Source organism: Alexandromys fortis, unplaced genomic scaffold, assembly GCF_014885135.2.
Source record: "Alexandromys fortis isolate MF-2015 unplaced genomic scaffold, M_Fortis_MF-2015_v1.1 scaffold_99, whole genome shotgun sequence".
Lineage (NCBI taxonomy): Eukaryota > Metazoa > Chordata > Mammalia > Rodentia > Cricetidae > Alexandromys > Alexandromys fortis.
This window is the reverse complement of record NW_026067982.1, coordinates 6,879,201-6,900,798: the sequence shown is the minus strand read 5'-3', so window position 1 is coordinate 6,900,798 and position 21,598 is coordinate 6,879,201. Positions and strand designations below refer to the sequence as shown.

Sequence of the window (21,598 nt, the reverse complement as noted above, 5' to 3'; positions counted from 1 at the left end):
TTCTGGACAAGCATTTTAGAATCCCATATCTGCCATCTAATCCTTTGCCAGTGCTTTCTCAGTCCATCTTTAGTGAATGCAGTGAACTGTGTGCCCTGACGGGGTAGGGGGCGGGGGGAGGGAGGATGCCGCTGCATATCATGCTAACAGACACCACCCCACACCCTCGCCATGTATGCTTCCCCACGCCGCTGACCACACAGACACCACCCCACACCGTCGCTCTGTACCCTCCCCCAGCCCCGCACCGCTGCCCACCGATTGAACTTGATTAGATGCAGAGGGATGGAGTGAGCTGTCCTCCCCACCATCACCCCATGTGCTTGTGCGAACCTGTGCGCTGTGGAGATGGTGGTGCCGCAACTTCCCCTCTCACCTGATGCTGTCTGCTGCTGCTGCCAGATGCCTTTATAGACTCCTCTGGGATCTGTCGATTCCCTGCTTGAACCGGATGATGAGTCTGAGACTTATTCTCACAGGAGACCACTCTAGTAAGACACTGGGGCTTTCCCAGGTCAGAATTAGAAGAACTGGGGCCGATAAATAGACCTTCCCTCCCTGGGGACTGTGAGATCCTTGAGGATAGGGGTGGAGTGATTCCAGTTGCCAACCCTGAGGGCCCCCAAAGGCTGACTCCCCACAGCTCCTCATTAGAGCCATAAGCATACTAGTCTTTGTTCTTACCCCCCACACCCTGGACTTGGATATATCCCCGGATGAGAAGAACACTTTGGTGTTCGAACTTGGACATTCAACCTTGTTTTTCTGAATTTGATTCTCCATCCGGGAAATATGAAGAAGCAGAAGGTGAACAAAGTTCAATTTCACGATATTAAAGCTTTTTTTTCCCTTTTATCATTCTACACAGGATTTCACATAATACAGCTGGTCTCAGCTCACTACATAGATAGCCAAGGAAGACCAAGAACCGCTGCTTCTTCTGCCTCGTCCTCTCCAGGGCTGGTATTACAGGCGTGAGCACCACACTTGGTTTTACCTGGTGCTGGGGTTGAAACCTGAGCCCTACCAACTGAGCCATGCTCTCAGCCCTGCATGGCTTTATTATTTCATAAATCTAGGATTCCATAATGTATTCCAGAATATATCCAGTGTCTGTTCGTTTTTACCAAGTACATATTTATAAAACCAATTCAATCTTACATGAATATCTGTCAGAATGTATTCTTGGATTGAGTTCTCTGAAGAGAACAATCACTTAGTCTCATGTTATTATGGGATGGCCATACTGAATTAAAGGGAAGGTTCCAAGATTCGGAGCCTGGTTAGTTCTAGTCCTCTCTGCAGGATTCAAAGAGGCTGCTGGCAATGGTGGGGTTCTTGTTGGCGAAGCATTCTTCCCAGGGGGTGGAACCTTAGCTTTGTTGAAAGCCAGCTCCCCTCCAAGGCCCAGAAAGCCTGGGTCTTCTAAGCTGCCTGCATTTTAGTCTCCCCCTCCCCCGCCAGGCCTGCTGCTCTCACAAAGGTCCTTCTGCTGGAAACCCAGCTGCTGAGCACTAAACCAGACTTCCCTGCCTTTGACATATGGCCAGCTCTGTTCATTCTCCCAGGGAAAAAAAAAATTCCGCCACAAGAGATTGTTCCCGCTTTGGGTCTTACTTACCCTCATCGTCCTCTCCGGCCCATATCACACCACACTATACCTGGTCCCCTGCCCTGTGTCCATTAGAAAGCTGATGAAATTGAATGTCACAGAACGTCACAGCGGCTTTGCTCTGTACACTCTGTTAATGGCTTTGACTTTCTTCTGAATAGCCCCTAAGCCTTTGGGATTAAGGTTCGATTTACTAATTTATACTAAGAAAGCAATGACTAAAAATAGGAAGCCATTCCTGTGTTTTAATTTCTGTAACAGTTCATCTATCCCTGACACAGAAAACCAGAAGCTTCTAGAGAGAAAGTGAGCAAGATTTTTGCATTTCACTGTGCATTTTCCACGGAAACACAAAAGAAGAAATCAGCAATTCCCTTATAAACACTTTCTAATTATAAAACATGTTTCTAAGGTTTGTTTTATTTTGATCTGTATGTGTATGACTGTTTTGACTGCATGTATGTCTGTGCACCATGTGTGTCTCTAGTACCCCTAGGGGCCAGAAGAAGGCATCAGATCCCCTGGAACTGGAGTTACTGGTGATTGTGCTCTACCATGTGGGTCCTGGGGATCAAACCTGGGTCCTCTGCAAGAGCAGCCAATGCTCTTGACTGCTGAGCCATGTCTCCAGCCCCTATAAAGCGTATCTTTCACTTGGAGATGGCATTTATGATTTTTTAAACTCTTCCTGGTAGCCTTATATGTTTGATATCTTTCTAATTAGTCTTCATAAGGCCATATCATTTTTTAAAGTGATTAAAATTTTTAATGGCAATGAAAATTTAGCCCCCGTCTCTACAAAGTATTTGAGAGACAAGGAGAGTGGAGATCTGCATCTCAAACCAGCCAGCACCAAAACCCACAAAGCTGCCACTGACTGAGGTGGGTGGGGGAGCACCTGTAGAATTCAAACGGGGAATGGGGATCTGTGGGGACTGAGTGCTGTTCACAGGAGCAAAGAGTCCACTCTGTTCTGCTGTGGGTCTTCTTAGGTCACAGGTTCTGATGCAGTAGGGGGTGAGGCCCGAGATGTTGACCCTAACGAGCTTCTGCATGCTGCTGCTGCTGCCGCCCTCTGGAGTGGGTTAGGGCGCTTGTTGCTGAGCCTGAAGGTCTGAATTTGATCCCTGAGACTTGGAAGAAGAGAACCCACTCCCCACAGATTGTCCTCTGACCTCCATGTATACACCATGTCATCTGCACATGTGCACATGCACGTGTGCGCGTGCATACACACACATAATTAATAATAAGTTAATTAATCTTTAAAAAGGACTGTGGTGATTATCCTGTTTTGAGTAGTCGTGATGGTTTTAAGGGATGTGTTTGAGGAAGTCTGTCTGATCTTGGGAGTCAGAGTGTCTTATAAAGACAGTGAGTTCTGAGGGGACTCGTGTGTCACCAGTTGGGTGCCCTGAGAAGCCAGGACGTTATGGAGAGGTGGGAATCATCTGGTGTGGATGGAAAGTCCCCCAGTTTCAGTGTGTCCCGGAAGACCTTAATGTTTGTCCCTAAGATGTCAGCTTGCCCTTAAAAGATAAGTATATCTTAAGGGTACCAGGATGGACTTTCACAGTCAAAATCACTGAAAGAGACAGTACATGGGCCTTTAGAGAGTCCAAGCCAACCCTGGGGATTCAGTGAAGAATCATAATGGCAGTGTCTGGGAGCCTGAATTTATTTTGAGGTAAGACCTGAGGTCTGGGCTGGGCAGGACACACTTGAAACTGAGATGCCCTGGAGGATCACAGTCCCCTCAATCTGTAGGTCACCTTGACAGGTCACAGTACCCCAGGGCGCTGAAAGAGTGAGGAGGTGAAAGTTGGATGGGGAAATCAGAGAGTAATTGAGAACTCTGAGATGTGTGGAAATTTAGCCGTGAGCGAAGCCACTTATTCACCGCTGAGTGAACCCAGGGGTGAGCTGGAGTCAGGACCAGCAGGTGTGGGAGCCAATGTTAGGACTTTATGGAGAGTGTGGACGGGAATCACTTGTAGTGTTTGAAGGTCCTCAGACTTCAGTGTGTCCTAGAGTGGCCTACTGTCCTAGGGTGTCAGGGAAACAGGAGGACCGGTACACACCTGTGGTTTTTCATCCTCAGTTTCCTGAAAACACGTCTTTTGAGTACCGCTCACAGGCTGAGATGCCAGGCCTTGCTCCTGGCCCTGCTGTCCTTCTCTCCAATCCCCCTCTCTACAGTGGATTCTGAGCAGGGGTGTCTTCGTGGGAATGTCTTCTCCTCTGTCCCCTGCCTGCTCCCAGCAGGGGGATTTAACAGGACAAAAGAATCTGGTCCCCTGGGAATATGAGCTCTTGGCCTCAGCCCCTGGACCCTCTAACGGAGCACCTTCCCTCCTCCAGCTTGTGATCCTCCCCCCAAGCCAGGGGCTCTGGTCACCAAGACATGATTGGACAGGCTCATGGGGCCAGGAGGAGGTTGCTTCTCCAAGACTAAGGGAGAAAGACAGGTAGCGTGAGAAAGCAGAGGGCTAAGAGAAAACAGAACAGGGTCAGGGAGAAGGAAGTAGAGACAGGCAGAAAACTGGGCAAAGTCGAGAGAGGAGGAGGAGATGTCGATCCAGAGGAAGGGGCGGGGATTAGAAAATAGTGAGTGGACTGGTATCTAGCTACGCACGCTCGCAGGCACACACACACACACACACACACACATAGCAAGAGAGGCTCAGAAAAAGCTAGACGGTATAAAGGTATAAACAGGGGAACGAAAGGTCAGAAGACAAGACAGGATAGACAGACACAGAGAAAGCCTACAGGGAGTCAGAGACTGGAGGACAGCAGGCTAGCCCATCTTTGGTTTGCGTGGCTAGCTATGGAAGCTCCAAGAAGGAACCAGCAGGAAAAGCAAAGGAAGGGCCGTGCTTGTGGTCGACCCCTGCCTGAACCACATGTGACCTCTGGGACCCTGATCTCCACAGTCGGTGAGTGAATCCCCAGGGTTGGCTTGGGTCCCTTGGAGGAGCAGCAGATATGGATCCCAAAACCTGCTCGGCTTTGGGGCAATGGTTTGTCCCACGGACGGTTGAGAGACGGAAAGCAGAACTGGAGCTTGCCAAGGCTTTGAGGACCTCAGGAAACGAGACAGCGGAAGTCCTTTGCTTTGCAGGGTGGGAAGCGAGGCCTTATCTGAGGGAGCTATGGAACGGGCACTTAAGGCAAAGGCAAAGTCCGAGTCTTGTTCTTTGCGCAAGGAGAGAGCTGAAGGAATCGGGGGTTTTCCTCCAGGGGGCGCAGTTCTGAAGACTCTGGATACAGAGTGGGAGCCACACCCTTGGTTTCCCCCTGGGATGGGTCTCTGTACTCTAGACCCCTCCTTCCCTCAGTGCCTATCTTCCCAGGTGTCTCTTCTTCCCTCCCTCTCCCCCCCTCCCGCCCCTGTGGCTCTTAGACTAATTAATATGAGAGCTCAGGGAACCTTTGGGGAGGAGAGGCAAGCCTTTCCCACGAGCTCAAGTTCCTGCAGGATGGTGGCAGGGCCAGGGCAGAGGCAAGAGACACATCAAGAAGTACAAACGGGAAGGGAGAATGCGTTGTCTCTGTATAACGGGCGGGGGAGGACCCTCCATCCTCCTGAGCAGGGGTGGGTGAGATGAAGGAGGTGCATGGGCAATGAAAACTGTGAGCGGCAAGCAAAGAAGTCCTTGGTAGGCAGCAAAGAGAATACCCCCGAGGTGTGCCCTGTGAGTCCTATGTGGGCCCCGGAGGTGAAACACATACCGGAGGTGTGTAACCAAAGTAGTGGCAGACGCTGGAGGCAGAAACAGTGGTTTTGAAATCTTAAAGAGTTCTTGTGGAAACCCCACAGGAAGTAACATCTCAGGAACTAAGCAGAACGGCTGGGTGGTCCCATTATGAAGTGGGTCTCCCTTCATTTCCCTCCCTCCACAGACACGGGCCCTGAGGCTTTTAGGAGACTCTCTGGCCCGGGGCTGGGGAGACCTAAACTTTGCCCACAGAGGAGCCGTCCCCACTCCCGGCGCCGCCATCGCACCACCTTCAACCCAGCACAGCTGGAACAGCTGGAGTCAGCCTTTGAGAGGAACCAGTACCCTGACATCTGGGCTCGAGAGGGGCTTGCCCAAGACACTGGCCTCAGTGAAGCCCGAATCCAGGTGATGATGCACTAATGTATTTGGGGGAGAACCAAACATTTCCTGGGGGCTCTGTCTGGGCATAATCATGGGACTTTTGACCCTAACTTAAAAATTTAACAGAATATAGGCTTCATCTACCAGTTAACATGACCTTGGGTGCACCTGACCCCCGCTCTAAGCTCATTTAGGTGGATGTTGATGGGTGCTGGATGTAGGGCTGGAGAGGGGTAGCTCTTGTCCAGCATACACAAAGCCTGTGGTCTGATCCCCAACACCACACAAACAGAAAGAAAATCAAGACTCACTCCCCAGCCTTTCGTATGGACACAAACTGCAACAGACAGACAACCCAAACTGTTCACATGTGTACTGTCTTACTTCTGAGCACAGTCTTACATTTCCCTGATGTCTCCAGCATAGGGTTGGATAGCCTGAACTACAAACCCTTTCTTAGCCCCAACCCCGCGTACACCATTAATAATTCCCCAGTTTTCATCCCTCAGCCTCACTCTAAGGACACTTTCCTACTCTCTGGGGAAGAAAACTGCCATGGTGTCAAATTTATCTTTCTTGTCGAAAGTTGCCGTTTTCTATTCAAAGTTGTCAAAGTTGGGAGATGCAGTTTGGGAGTCGGCGTGAGGATCCTGCCTCAGCTGCAGTCTCTGGAAGAACTGCCCTTTCCCTAGAGATGCAGCAGGTGCTGACTTCCTGTCCTCAGAGGCCTGTGACAGTGCCACCCATTCAGAACAGGAGCCCTCAGGTGACTTCTCTTCCCTCTCTGCAGGTCTGGTTCCAGAACCGCAGAGCTAAGCAACGGAAGCAAGAGCGGTCGCTGCTCCAGCCGCTAGCTCACCTACCCCCGGCCACCTTCTCTGGCTTCCTGCCAGAGTCCCCTGCTTATCCCTACTCCTATACAACACCAGCTCCACCAGTACCCTGCTTCCCTCACCCTTACAATCACACGCTCCCCACCCAACCCTCCACTGGTGCCTCATTGCCTCTCCCTCCCCAGCCTGAGGACTGGTACCCCACCTTGCACCCAACCCCTGCTGGCCATCTGCCCTGTCCCCCACCCCCACCCATGTTCCCCCTCAGCCTTGAGACACCAAAGTCCTGGAACTAAGTGGTGACAAGGTCACCCTCTATCTACAACCCTTGTGAAACACAAGAAAATTGGGGGCTCCCTTTTCATCCTAAAGGGGACGTTAGAAACACAGTGAGGGGCAGTTCAGGATTGGACATGGGAAAGGGTGGGGGATCTTGATGAACTGTCAAAAGGGGAAGGAGCTGAGAGACTGAGGCGTTAACTGGTAGGAGATGTGCGCTCAAAAGCTCCAGTAGAGGCGGTAGGAGGGCAGCAGTGTGGATGGGACCAGAGGATGCTGCTGGCCAGTGATGACCAAAGAGAACTTGAAGCTTCGCTCCTTGAGATCCCGGTGGGAGAAGCTGAACTAAAGGGGGATCTCCACAGGCACTCTGGAGTCCTCTCCTGATGTCTTCTCCATTTCAGCGACACGCGGCTTGTGGTCCTATGTGTGTGTGTGACTTACCATCCTCCCTTCAGTCCTTCTCCTCTCCAAAGCGCCTTTGCTAATCTGCAAACCAAGGAAGGCCTGACCTGACGCAGAGCACATGCGACGTGACAAGCTCGGTCTGCAGGAGTCCGCAGCAGCTGCCTTAGCTTAACTTTGAAGTCAGCCATGGGTTGAAACAAACTTTGCTTGTAACAAAGGAACCTCGTGACCTGAGGCCAGCTGGCTCACAGACAGGCCATCCGAGGCTCATAACAGGTCATTCCCAGGAAAGTATTTTTCTGAAGAGCCTTGGTCTCGGCCCCTTCCCCCACAGAAACACAACAGAGCCTGGTTGGTGCTACCATTTCTGTTTTATGTGACTTAGATTCATTTTGTGTGCAACTCAGTTATTGGTGGGATCATGGAAGGGCCTTTAGAAAACAGGCCTCCACAGAAGGATAACCACAGTGCTTGTATATTTTCTTATCTATCAGAAACGCCTGCAGTCAAAATTCTTGTGGGATGCATCTAGATAATCATCTCATTATGGCAGACAAACTTTAGGAAAGACTCTGAAGCTATTCTCTAGACACTCGAGTTCTGCGGCTGGCGCTTCCACCAGTTACAAATCAAAAGTACTCTCTGTCAGACATGGCGGGTCATGATTATAATTTGAGTATTTGGGAGGGTCTCCAGTTGAACGGCAGACTGAACTGCACAGTGAGTCCCATGCCAGGCTGGGAGTCCTTGTCTAAAAAAAAACAAATCCAAAAACAGTCTCAAATAGTTACATGTATTCTGAATATGTACAGATTTTTATTGTCATTACTAGCAATTCAGTCTAGCAACAATTTACATAGTACTCCATGGTATTAGGTCTTAGAAAGAATATAGAGGGATATGGGGTATTGGTGAGAAGATGTTCCCACAAATGTGCTGGGAGGCATCCATAGTTGTCCAGGGACTCTTGCGGTCCTTGGCCTGCAGGTCAGATATGACACAAATGCACATGAGGAGATGTGTATAGATTATGCAAATATCACGCAAATACTTGAGTATTCTTGTAGTTGGGTCTCTGGAGAAGGGCCTAGAACCAATCCCACACAGATGTTGAGGGATGACCCCACTAGTTCTCAGTCCATCAAAAGTATTAGTTTCAGCACATCCATGGTGGGCTTTTGTTTTTGTGTATACCATTTTTTTTGACAATTGAGAGTGATGTTGCTACTACTCATCTTTAAATTCTCCTTTATTTCTAGAGAGAGATGAAAGTTTTGAGCTTATTGAAAGCTTCCATTTTCTTCCTTTCTCTGTAGCCTGAGTTATCTGTGGGTTGGTGTAGCCATCTTTCCACTCGTTCTTGAGAATGTTGGGGATGCTACTTGTACATATGGAAACTGCTTTTGATGTTTGTTACTTGCTTTCTGAGGGTTTCCTAAGAAAGTTAAACCCTGATTCCCTAGACACCTATTGTATGTAATGACTTAACTTTTGTTTTAAAATGTCTAGAATTGTTTCCATTTTGTAGAACTGGTAGAAGTTAGAAAAGAGTCTTCTGGTTCATCTTCTGTGTTTCAGGTTATACAAAGAACCCAGCTGATGGGCTCCTTGCTTTCACTGGCTTCTCCAGTGCTTTCTTCATCAACTGGGCAACAACACAGGGCTTTGAATCCCCTGGAATTTAATTTACTATGCACAGTAAAATAGTTGGTTATGTTTCCCCCTCGGTCAGCGAGTGGGTTATTCCTGTATCATTTCTTTGATGGTGTAGTTTTGCTCTATGACTTTGTAAGGGCATGTGTTTTCATGCACGAAGTTCTTGTGTGTACTGGGGCAGCTGTAGCCACCACATCCTTTCTCTCTGTGTTCCAGTACCAGAACCAGAGTGTCCCAACAACTGAACTGTGAGAATCCTGGGTAACTTTTAAAGGTCTCTTAACCAAATACAAAGTGTGTTGTGTCATTTCTCTCAGACTTCTGTGTCTCTCAGCAAAGTTGTTTGGTTTAGACTTACTTCACGGAGGCACGGTCTCATTCTGTGTTACAGGCTGGCCTTGAACTCGCTATGCAGGCCAGACAGGCCTGGCACTCTCAGTCTCCTGTCTCAGCCTCCTAAATGCTGGGGTTACAAGAGTGCACCACCACCATATCTAGTCAAGAAAGTTCTTTTGCTTTTTAGGACACAGCTTAAAGACCGTGTGTGTGTGTGTGTGTGTGTGTGTGTGTGTGTGTGTGCTTTTTGTATCTGCTCTTTGTAACACAGATATATATATGTGTATACATATATATTTAACTACATATAGGGGTATTATATATTTTATATGTGGCTGTATATCTAAATTATAAAAGTCTCCTAGGAAGAACTTTCTTTTTCAAAAAAATCTTCAATCTGTCATATAATTTTACACCTTTAAAATAAGCAGCCTTCATTTTAAAGTTAAAAATGATCATGGCATCATATGTTATAGTACATATACATAAAGGGAAATATTAAGACCACAGCAAGCTCCAGTGCCAGGAAGGAGGTGTAGGGTGTGCACATAGAGCCGCTCCATTCTGTGTGGTATCTGTCTGTGCATCTGTCCTAAGAAGTTCTGAATATGGAAATAGCTTGTAACAGTTGCCTGACTTAATGATCTTGCCTGTCAACAATGCCAGTCATCATAAGTAACTGTGTTCTCAGTCTATTTGCGATCACCAAAACCATGAACATGCGCACGCAGTCTTTTCCTTTCTGTAAATAGGATGCTACCATAGATGCTGATTCCTTACCACCTTCTCAAGATTAAGTCACAGACAACTTTCGAGAGGATTGTGTTCACCCTGCCTTTTATTGCTAGCACGTGACCCCTCAGCCACCCTTGAAACACACAAGAAGTGGAGTTGGTTAGGTGTTTTGCTTTATTATGTGACCAGCACAAATGCCATTGTGGTTTATTGCCAAAAAAAAAAAAAACTTTTGATGAGAAGTAAAATGATGACTCTCAGATAGAAATAAACAGATTTTCTTGAACTCAGGATTAAGGTAGCCATGATTAAGATGCTGAGGTAAATCCTAGGCCAATCAAAGGAAGGACACGTTTATGGATTGGGGGAGTGACACAATTATGTAACCTGAAGCAGCAATGGCCTTTGTAAGTTGGGAAGAGAAGTCCATTGAAGTTCCAGGAATGCTATTTCATGTCAATATGAGCTATTTTTGCATCACTACACTCATGAGTCATAAAGTGGCCCAAGAGCTAGCAGCTTCAGAGACTCCATGGAATCAAAATCAAATCACCCAGAAAGATCTTGAGGCATGGTTTTGCATCAAAGCGTTTCCCCCTGCATTTCCTCCTGTGCAGGGACCCTTACGTCCATGCGATGGCTGTTTCATAGGACCATCACTGTACATAAGGCTATGTACAACTAAAATCGTAAGGCAGGAGAGGAAGAAAGACGACGTAAGATAAAACTGTGACGATTACTTCCCAACTCACTTACCAAAAGTGTAGTTTAGGGTAGCTTTGGTGTCAACCACAAAACCAAAATATTAGAATAAAAGTGGAACCAACTTTGTTCAAATATGTAACAGGATATATCTCAATGTTGTTAAGAAAAATGGAGTAAGTCAAACCAAAATTAGTAGGTAGAAGGAAATAATGAAGATCAGAATAGAAATCAGTGAAGTTACTAGTAAAAGAACGCTGCGAAAACTCAATAGAGCCATCAGTTCAATGGGGAAATAATTAAAACCATAAACCCTTAGACAAACTAACCAAAAGAAAGGGAAGCAAGATCCAAATGAATGACACTAGAAATAAAGAAGGGTTGTTACAACTTATACCAATAAAATCCTTTGAATAGTTAGAGAATATTTGAAGACTGATTCTAAAAATCTGGGAAATGTAAAAGAGATGGGTAAATTCCTAGACACACATGACCTACCAAAATTAAATCAAGAGACTCCAAAGAATTTAAACAGGATCTGTGATGAGCGGCAAGATGGAAGCTGCCATGGTCTCTCAATAAAGAGGCCAGGACTCTGTCAGAATCTACCAGGCCCTCAAGGAAGAGAAATATCGAGTGAGGTGGGATCTCAGTGGTGTTTTCATTTGTATTTGCTTGTTGGTTAATGATGTTGAACACTTAAAAGTATTGATGAACTTGTATTTCTTCTGAGAATTCTGTCCCACTAGCAGAGAAGAAAGGAACGAGGATGAGGCAGGAAGAAGGATGGAATAGCGTAGGGGGAGAAGCCAACCACAGGCACACCAATGAATGAAAATGTCAAAAGAATACATTGGTTTTTATCATGCCCCTAAAATATTTAAAATAGCAGTTAAAAAAGAATGAAGAGAAACAGCCTGGGAACTGGGAGATGGTGCAGGTTAAAAATGCTTGCTACTCTTGCAGAGGACCAGTCCCCAGGTTCTGCAGCCCACAACTCTAACTGTAGGGGACCCAACACTCTATTCTGACCTCCTAGGCACCATGCACACACATGCATAAGCAAATATTAACCTTTAAAGGCCACTTTAAATAACTATTTTTCCAAACAAACTCACCGCTTTGATTACAAGAACTAATTGTAGAATTTGTTGAATGAACAGGTAGGATATGATCCAGTGTGGAAGGCAGAGAGCGCCTAGAAACCCGCGGGTATGTGGAAGTGGGGAGGCAAGCCCTTCAGACAGAGAACTGTTGTGGTCAACGCCTAGTGCCCTGAGTCCCATGAGATGCAGCATCCTTCGAGAGAAAACCAAGAGAAAGTTCAGGTTTATCTCAATAAACAAATAAAGGGACAAATATATTTATTAGTTTAGGGAGCTTTAGCTTTTGCTAAAAGTGCTTTAGATTATTTTTAAGACTTTTTAATTTTTATTTTACGAATTTTTTTTTCAAGACCTTGGCCACCTCTAGAACAGAGCAGGGCGAAGACGGGCCGTTTGGAGGATTTTCTTGCATAATTGATCCTCCTAATTGTCCCCTGATCCTCCAAGTGTCCGCTGATGTCCCTGACAAGAACGGTGTTCGGTCCCTTTGGCCGGAATCCCCTCTTCCACCTCCTGTTTCCCCGTAGTTGGTTTCTATCCTCTGTCCTCTGATCCTCACCTTGCTCTTCTTCTAACCAGCCCGCCCGCACTGGAGTCTCCTCCAACTAGAATACTTGGAATTAAATCTATTCCTTCCCTTTTACTACCCAGCTCTAGGTTTTTGTTTGTTTTTGTTTGGACAAAAGTCTTGCACTTGATAGGCAAGCGCACTACAGGGTGCGGCTTAGCTACACAATTCATGCTAATAACCTGTCTTAGAACTGCAGTCGAGCTGCTTATGAAGAAAACGGGCGGGGATGCTAGACTCCGACTCCCTTGGGTCTTAAGGGACAAAAAAAGAAAAGAAAAGAAAAGAAAAGAAAAGAAAAGAAAAGAAAAGAAAAGAAAAGAAAAGAAAAGAAAAGAAAAGGAAAGGAAAGGAAAGGAAAGGAAAGGAAAGGAAAGGAAAGAAAAAAAGAAAAGAAAAGAAAACCGCACGGGGCTATGCAGCTACTCTTGGAGCTTTCAGAGGAGTCAGTTAATGATGCCCTGAACGTAGGAGCTGCTTTGGCTTTGCCCTGCCGGCAGGGGTGGGGAGGGGTGTGGCCAGAGCATCCACCTCGGTGACGCTTCAACGGTTCTAACGCCACAGCCACGCTAGGTCTGCTGGACCTTCACTTGCCTGGGATTTCTGAAGCTCCCAGGATGCGTCTGAGATTTTTTTTTCCTCCCAGGAATAGTTATTTTGTAAATCATAAATGAAACGATTAAAAATAACAAGACAGCCGTGGCTGCCCCAGACTAGACAGTGCAAGGGGATCTTTCTCAGAAGCGAGCTCTAAGGGTGGGAAGTCTCGGTGAGCGGCAGAGGAGGCCACAGGACAGCTCGAACACACCACCCTGAAGTCTCTGACAGGGACAGGTTTTTGTTTTGTTTTGTATTGTATTTTTGGGTAGTCTTTCAACTTTTCTTGAGGATTGCCGATACCACAAGACTAATTTCCAGAAGAAAGAGGAGTTCTTACTGGATGGGTACACAGACCTCAAGGATGGCGGCTCCCGGGCTTTGGTAAAAGATGCTGGAGTTGCCTGTGGTGATCACACAGCTCTAGAAGGAGACACCTGAGGGCGCCGGTGCCTAACAGTGCTGAGGGCCCTCCAACAATAAAGTGTCCTCTGGGACACAAACACGTTATCCTGTGGCGTTCCCTGGACATTTATCAATATTCTGAGAATAATCAGTCGTCCTCCACGGAATCCAGAAATGATCCCCAAAGCCCAATTGTGGAAGAGAGAATACAGGACCGTTTTATTTTTGAGGAATGCTTGACTTAATGGAAAATTGCAGAACTGAGGAGGAAGAACTTTTATTTTTGTGTGATCGGAGCGAGGAGGGCAGGTTGGAAATGCGCCTCCTCACTTCCGGTCTTTCTCTCAATCTCCCACGGAAGAGGGGTAACCAAGCCCCTCTCTGTGGCTCTAACCTGCAGCACTGCTTCTGCTTCCAATTTCCTTCCTCGCTTTGTAAGCTCCTCGTACTACCGTTCCATGTTACAGAGGCCCAGAGGCAAGTCAGAGGCAATGCCATTTCTCCTGGATGCTTGGCAGTGAGCCCAGACTGAAGACTCTCCGGCACCCTCACTTTGCACCAGGGTTAATCAGGAGAGGAAGGCGAAGGTGCTGACTCGGGTCCCAGGGAGCAGAGGAAGAGCTGTTTCCCCTGCGTGCATGGGCTCATACTTCGTCTCCAGAACGCTACCAGATCCCCTCTATCCCGGGTCAGTACCCAAACTCAGGCTGCAACTTCATGGGCACGTGAACCAAGGGACTGCTCCGTTAAACTGCAGCCTGCGGCTTGGAGGCAGAGGCAGCAAAGAGCGGGTATCCTGGGAAAGACTTGTCTTCAAAATAACCGAAAGGAAGACCCTTTGGAGAACCCACAGATGCTGCTCACCTGGGCAATGCCATTAAGACAAGAAAACCAAAGTGCAGACCTTCCCATCCGTTCCCCTTCGCTTTCTGATTTCTTCCACCTTTCCTCAAGCTCCCAGGCAGAAGGAGCAACCCGACTGGTGAGCCCCCTCCCGTTAGCTGGGAACACTGTGCCGCGGCCTACCTGCAAAATCTCCATCCCTCTTCGGACTCTTCCAGGCTCCCTTCACCCACGTCACAGAGATCCAGCAGACAGGCAGCATCCAGAGTCACTCACCCATCCCAGCTACACCCTGCGAGGCCACCCAGTCTCACAGGAAGTCAACCTCCTCTGTCTTCTAGTCCATGGACTTTTCTGTTCTTCATTACTCCCCAGCCTTCCTTCCCAGCAGGAACCTAGAATCAGGTTTCTCTAGCCTAAAGCTGGTGAGCTAGTTCCTCAGTAAGTGAGTGGTTGCAGAATATGTACCACTCCCCCAGCACAGTGGAGCACACACATGTGCGCAAGTGCAGAAGGTAGAAGAGGGTGTTGTTGCACACATGTGCACAAATGCAGAAGGTAGAAGAGAGTGTTGTTGCACACACAATGTGCACAAGCGCAGAGGCTAGAAGAGGGTGTTAGGTGTCTTCCTCCACTACTCTCTACCTGTTCCTTTAAGACAAGTCATAATGATCCTCCTGTCTTGGCCACATTCAGAGCTGGTGTTTCAGACTTGCAGGTGTACACAGCTTCTTATGTTGCTGGGATCGAAACACCAGTCCTTAGAACTGGCATTGGATGTTCTTAGCCGCTGAGCCATCTCTCTGGCTCCCCCTCCCTTTTCCCTTTGGAGAGAGAGGCTCATGTCTAGACTCAGACTAGCTGGGATGAGCCTCCTGTCTTCTCCCAAGTGCTGAAATTACAGGCTTGTGACACCTCCCCCAGTTTTTTGCAGTGCTGGGGAATCAAACCCAGGGCCCTGTGCATGCTACTAATGAGCTACCCCCCAGTCTTGCCATAAAATTTATAATAGGTGTGTGGACCTTGCCCTAGAGAGCCAGGGATCAGGTAGAAGCCACCCCCCCCCAACCCTAACAAACCAATGAAATGCCTTTTGGCAATAACATACGAGGTCGAGTTCTCTTAAATTTTGTTGAAAATTGGCCTCCTCTTCTCTATAAGACACAGCAAGATGTTGTCACAGTTAACACAACAAAGTCACTTAGGAAAAGGTAACCTCAACTGAAGATTGCCTTGATTAGACTAGCCTGCAGCTACGGGAGGCATTCTTAATCGCTAACTGATGGAGGAGGGCCCAGCCTATCACAGGTGGCACTATCCCTAAGCAGGTGGTCTTGAGCTGTATAAGAAAGCTAGGGGTGGGGGGTCACCCTGCTTTGAGCTCCTTCATTATTGGCTGTACTCTGTAAACTGAAATAAACCCTTTCCTCCCAAACATTTGTTCTGGTCAGTGTTCTATTATAACGTCAAGAAACCAAACCAGGGCCAGTGATCATATATTGTCCAACACCAGGCTCCACACCAGTGCCTCGAGGGACCTAACAGGTGGTCAAGGAGTTCTAGCAGAGTCTCGGAGGGTTATTTTTGGGGTGGGGGGTCAGCAGTCTCTAAGAGGCTCTCATCTGAACCAGGAGATGACAGGATCATTAGCTTCAACTGTTCCTAACCTCACTGGCCAGGGTGTTCGTTGCAGCTAACACTCAAGAGTTCTTTCGGGAGCAAGCAACCTCGGAAAATCCCAGGAATCAGAGACCCTGCCGTACAAAAAGGGGTAGGACAGCATTGCCCTCTGGTGGTCATTGTGCAGCACTGCACCAAAGAACACTAAAGTACTTCATCTCCTTAGACATTTGCTGAGAAGTCTAATAATGGCCACACAACAGGCCAAGTGAGAACATACCCCTATAGTTTAAAAAAATGTACATTCAACAAGATGTGATTAATACATAAAACATATCACAAACTTGCCATTGCTATGAAGGAACCAATCATTGTAGAAGGAGAACAGGGAAGGAGCCATGGAAATATGACACTGGCAGAGCTGAGTCAGCCATGGGAACAGACAACATGTACAAAGACTCTTGAGGGAGGAGCCAAATAGACCTGGCCTCTCCAGCGGACCTCACCGTGGGATCTGAAGGCTTGGGATAGGACAGCCCAATTCCTATCATCTCAAATTCTCCACTGTGTGACTTTTTTAAGTGTAAGCCAGTGTCTACTCACTCAGTACAGACACTGAGGACAGACCAGAGAAATAATTCCAGCCAAGCCTGGCCTAGCAAGCCGGCATGCATCCTGAGGTTTCTTACAGGAGCAAAAGTGAGGAGTTATTCAGAGCGCGGGTGACTCAAAGGCAAATGCATCACCAAAAGTCCAGCCTAGTGTGGGCGATGCCTCATGAACGCAGTGTCCAGGAGCTCCCTGTACATCCTCCCCTGTTGGGAAGAATCCCCGTGCCCCAAAAGCTCTCCGTTGCTTTTATAACCTCGGGGACGTCACTTCAGAATCCTTCGACTCTAGGTTCCTTAAATTTCATTAGCTTTTCTTAGCCTTGTAATTTTCCCTAACTTCTTGAACCTTTTGAAACTGCCTCCTCCTCCTGAAGGAGGAACACAACCTTCTAGCCTTCTGTTCTTTCTGCCCCCCCCCTTCCACAGGGCTCCCCAGGCCTTGAAGGAGGTGATACAGAGGTCTGGTCACTTTCCTCCACCTGTGACTGAGCATTGGGCCACTATGCCACATCCATTACTTGGCACTTGAGTAGGTTATGAGTCTGTGCAGTATATCACCCATTACAAAAGGTTTCACTTCAGGACAACGACAACAATGAGCATTCATGGGCATAAACACAAACACTTAGAAGGCAAATTGATAGGCACATCCCATTCACGTAACAAAACAATAGCAGCTGCATCCCCAATGAAGCCTATGACCTCTTTAGCCATGGGCTTATGCCCTGGCTTATAGTACCAGAACTGAATGAGCATCTAGGGGGTGGGTACTGATCCAAACAGAAAGCAGTTCAGTTGCACCAATGACAGTAATGCCACTGTTTCATGAGTAGGTAGATTTTGTCCAGTTTGTCGGAAGTGCAATAAGCACGGTCCATAGCCAAGCAGGCTACAACAATTTTTCTTGAGAACCTTGCATAGCATCTTCTAGAGCTATGAAAGCCATTCAACAAGGAAGAAACTTTCCATTCAGTCTCAGTCTGAATTTCTCCACATCCTGCAACCAAAGAGTATAGCGTACTCTCTTGGCATGCAACCAACAGCAGTGGTGTGGTGGTTTGAATGTAATTGGGTCCCATAATCTCATAGGGAGTCGCACTATTAGAAGGTGTGGCTTTGTTTGAGTAGGTATGGCCTTCTTGGAAGCAGTGTGTCACTCGGGGCGGAGGTGGAGAGCTTGGAGGATTCCTATGCTCATAATATCACCCAGTGTCTGAGTCAGCGTCCTGTTGTCTGCAAGATGTAGCACTCTGAGCTCCAGCACCACATCTGCCCACACCCTGACATGCTCCCCATCATGACAATAATAAACTGAACCTCTGAAACTGTAAGTGAGCCGCCCCAATTAAAGGTTTCCTTTATAAGAGTTGCTGTGGTCATGGTGCCTCTTCACAGCAATAAAAAATCCCTAAGACAAGTGGAAATAGCCCTTATAGCATACGGCCAGCAAATTATAGGGAAGTATTCTGTGTGTGATGGCACAAGTCTTTAATCCCAACACCCGGGAGGCAGATGCTGGTCTGGTCTACGTAGCCAATTCTAGTACAGCCAGGGCTACAGAGTGAGACTCTGTCTTAAAAAAAAAAATTGTTGAGAGGTAACTGAGTTCCGGTATCAGGATTTTCATCCAACAACACCACAGCTCCTGAGAACGCCTTCCTTTTAAATTCATGAACTGTCCCTCATCTTTGCTGTTCCTGCACGTGCTTTCCCAAATGTGTAAGCCCTTCAAGAGTTAGCATTATATAAAGAAACTTTCCTGCAGAAGATGGGTAGACTCCTGGGAGGCCCCATCACTGATCATTCTAAGCAAATGCTGATTATTCTTAGACAGCTCAGGGGATAATTAGTAGTAGTAGTAGTAATATTACTACTACTAATAATAATAGCAATAATAGTAATAAACTGTTAGCAAAGGTTAATACACCGTGAAAGGATCGCATCACTTCTCTCGTGTATTTCATCTAAAGAGCAGCGTTGGGTGGAGCGAGATGTCTGGGAGACACTAGTCTAGCCTCTATAATACACTGCCATTTCCCTGGAGCCTTTCCACGTCCTCATCCCGAAGTACTGCCTCGTGCGTCTGGGGCTGTTGAACACCTTCCCTTCTCTGGGGAGCTTGTGCTGCCCTGCCTGAAGAAGGCCAGAATGGGCAGGGCAGTCCTAGTTTGCTGTGATAAGCGCTATAACCAAGGGCAGCCTAGGGAGGACAGGGTTTATCCGTCTCACACATCGTGATCAGAGCCCATCACCTAGGGAGGCCAAGGCAGGAACTCACACAAGGCAGGAACCGAGAGACAGGAACTGAATGCGGCAAAGTTTATGGAGGACCACAGCTTACCGCCTTGCTCCATGCAGCTTGCTCGGCCTACTTTCTCATACAACCCAGGACCACCTGACTGTGGACGGCACTGGTCAGAGATGGCCAGCCCTACCACGTCACTCATCAGTGAAGAAATTCCCTCACAGGCTTGTCTGTGGGCCAGTCGAATGAGGCATTTTCTCAGCTGAGGTTTCTTCTTATCAGAGGACCCTAGCTTGTGTCAAGCTGATTTAAAACAAAACAAAAAAAAAAAAAAAAAAAAAAACACTAACCAGAACAAGAGTCACACTTTAGACTGCCATGCCTGACCCTGCTGCGTGATAGGTTCCAGATCTTGGCCTTTCTGTGAACTGTGCTGGCTGAGAAAGCGTCTTGGACTAAGTGGCCAATCCCTCCCGCGCCCAGTGTGCTTTTGGGCAGGTGGGGAATGTACCCTGCATGCTCTTAAGAGGCTAACCGCCCACACCTGGGAATAGCTGGGTTTTTGACCTGTGCCGTTTTGATATCAGTGGCCCCTGTGTGAACGGTTGCTCAGGCTTCAAGGGCGTTCAGAAGTGTTCTCGACAGCGTTTGATTTTCCCGTTACCCCCACCCTCAGGAACGCGGATGACACAAAGGTACATTTGCCTATGAGTGGCCCTGACAGGCTCCACTGTCTGGTTTCCCCTGATTTTAGCCTCTCTTGGTTGCACATCACGCTGGTCTGCCCTTCATATCCCCTCCCAAAGCCTCTGCCATCTCATCTCACAGCAGAACACAGCGAAGTCACTGATGCCTCACACCAGGCCTGGGGCCCCAGTGGAGTCAACCTTAACTCTCCTGCAAAGAGAGCCCTTCCTGACCCAGGGAACTGGGTACCACACACCACTTCTCTCAAGACCCTGCCTCAGCATGCCTGTCTTCCTGTGGCATCCCAGTCCCTCACATTCATGGATATTTCAGCAAACAATCCCCAGTATCCCTTGTGCCCCAAGGGAATCAGGAACCGATTTCCTTTGTGTTGCCTTGGGTTACGTGGGCTTTATCTCATGGAGGAATAAGTGACATTGCTCAGATTTTCCAGCCATGGCACTTTCCCTAAGCTCTGTAGGTGCTGCATAAAGGTGAAAGATAAAATCCGTTGCTTCAAGACTTCTGGAAGAGTCCTTCTGGGGGTTCAGTAACCCAAACTGGAGGCTTGAGCCAACGAGGATAAAGGAACAAACAAACAAACAAACAAACAAACAAAAGCCAATATTTTGTCCCTTGGCCTCCAAGTTATCTTCCTTTTGGTCAGAGAGGCTATGAAGACTCCAGAGTTCTAAGCAAAGCACCTCCTGCAAAGAGAAGCATCCTCAGAGGGGAGAGCATCACCTCTGCTCCAAGGTAAGCCACGGGGTCAGGAGAATCCTGGCACTGGCTGCTTCATATGGCACATTGGTAGAGGGAAATTAAAGGAGGCACGGGGCGAGTCACACACCAGGAAGCCTGGGGTGGTCTTAATCATTTCTTAAAGATTACTTTTTGTCACCTAGATGATTTTAAGGAGCCAGTGATAAAGTGACTTGGTTAGGATTTCAACTGCTGTGAAGAGACACCATGGCCACAACAATTCTTATAAAAGAAAACATTTCACTGGGGCTGGCTTACAGTTTAGCCACGTCATCATGGAAAACATGGTGGCACGTAGGAAGACGTGGTGCTAGAAAGGTAGTCGAGAGTTCTACATCTGGATGCAGGCAGCAGGAAGAAAGAGTGACAGTGGGCCTGGCTTGAGCTTCTAAAACCTCAAAGCCCACCCCCATGACACACTTCCTCCAACAAGGCCACACCTCCTAATAGTGACAGTGCCTATGGGCCTAGGGAAGCATTCTCATTCAGACCACCACATAAAGAAGAACAAAAAAATGAGGTAGTATTAGAAACCAAAGATCTCCCAGCTCCTGGTAAAATGCTCATACCAACCCAGTTTAATCAGGAACCCTGTGCTTCCATAGCCCCACAAAGTTGTCCAAGTGATCAACTTCATAAAATTTATATTTATTTGTAAATTACCTGCATATGTGGGAGGGGGTCTGTGTATGTGTGAGGGCAGGTGCCTACAGGGTCTAGAGGAGGGCACTGAATCCCCTAGAGCTGGAGTTATGAGCTACCAAGTGGACTTTTCTGAAGGAATGCAAAAGACTTTGGGACTTTGGGAAGCAAAAGGGGCTTGAATGCTGTAAATGGAGTTTAATGGGCAAGCCTAGTAGGATCTTGAAAGAATGTAGGGCTGATAGCAATGTGGGCTGCAGGGGCCTAGCTCAGGAGGTTTCAGGGGAAACAATATTAGCAACTGGGTCAGAGACCATTCTTGTGATATTTTGGCAAAGAATATGAATGCTTTCTACCCTTGTCCTAGGAACATACCTGAGGCTAAATTTAATGCAATAGATTCGTTTTTCTGGAGGAGGGCGTTTCAAGAGACCTACATTGACTATGTCCTGTGGCTATCAGGACTCAGTCTCACGTAGGTCTAGAATGAAGAAAGAGCAAATGAGACAGAAAGAAACAAAGTGTGCAGTCTGAAGAGGAAAGGAGCACCAGGAACCTTACTGTGGCAGCCAAAGCATACGCTGAGAGGGATAATAAGGCTTAGGAGAGGTCTGATCTGTAGAGAAGTAAAGGGAAGGGCATCCTCAGGGCAAGACCCCATCCAGCTCAGTTCCACCTTCTAAAAGAAGAAGGCCTAAGGAATCTTCTGCTCCTGGGAAGGAAGGACAAACAAAAGCTACCACCAATGTGATTCAAGGGGTCCAGAGCTCATTCCAAGCTGGCAGCCAAACTTGACGGTGTTATTCAAATCGACTCTAGAGTCATGAAGGAGGCTTGAGCAATGG

General features: G+C 47.5%; 1 protein-coding gene across 1 annotated transcript; it reads left to right on the top strand.

The window, feature by feature from the left end:
* Positions 1 to 4,442: 4,442 nt before the first annotated feature.
* On the top strand, positions 4,443 to 6,847 carry Prop1 (PROP paired-like homeobox 1). Its single transcript, XM_050158457.1, has 3 exons — positions 4,443 to 4,551; positions 5,519 to 5,742; positions 6,509 to 6,847. The coding sequence occupies exons 1-3, from the start codon at positions 4,443 to 4,445 to the stop codon at positions 6,845 to 6,847; spliced, it is 672 nt and encodes a 223-aa protein (XP_050014414.1).
* Positions 6,848 to 21,598: the final 14,751 nt, after the last annotated feature.

Coding starts and splice junctions, on each gene's coding strand:
- Prop1 (XM_050158457.1), top strand. CDS start 4,443: ATGGAAGCTCCAAGAAGGAACCAGCAGGAAAAGCAAAGGAAGGGCCGT. Junction 4,552..5,518: donor GACCCTGATCTCCACAGTCG/GTGAGTGAATCC, acceptor CTCCCTCCACAG/ACACGGGCCCTGAGGCTTTT. Junction 5,743..6,508: donor TCAGTGAAGCCCGAATCCAG/GTGATGATGCAC, acceptor CCCTCTCTGCAG/GTCTGGTTCCAGAACCGCAG.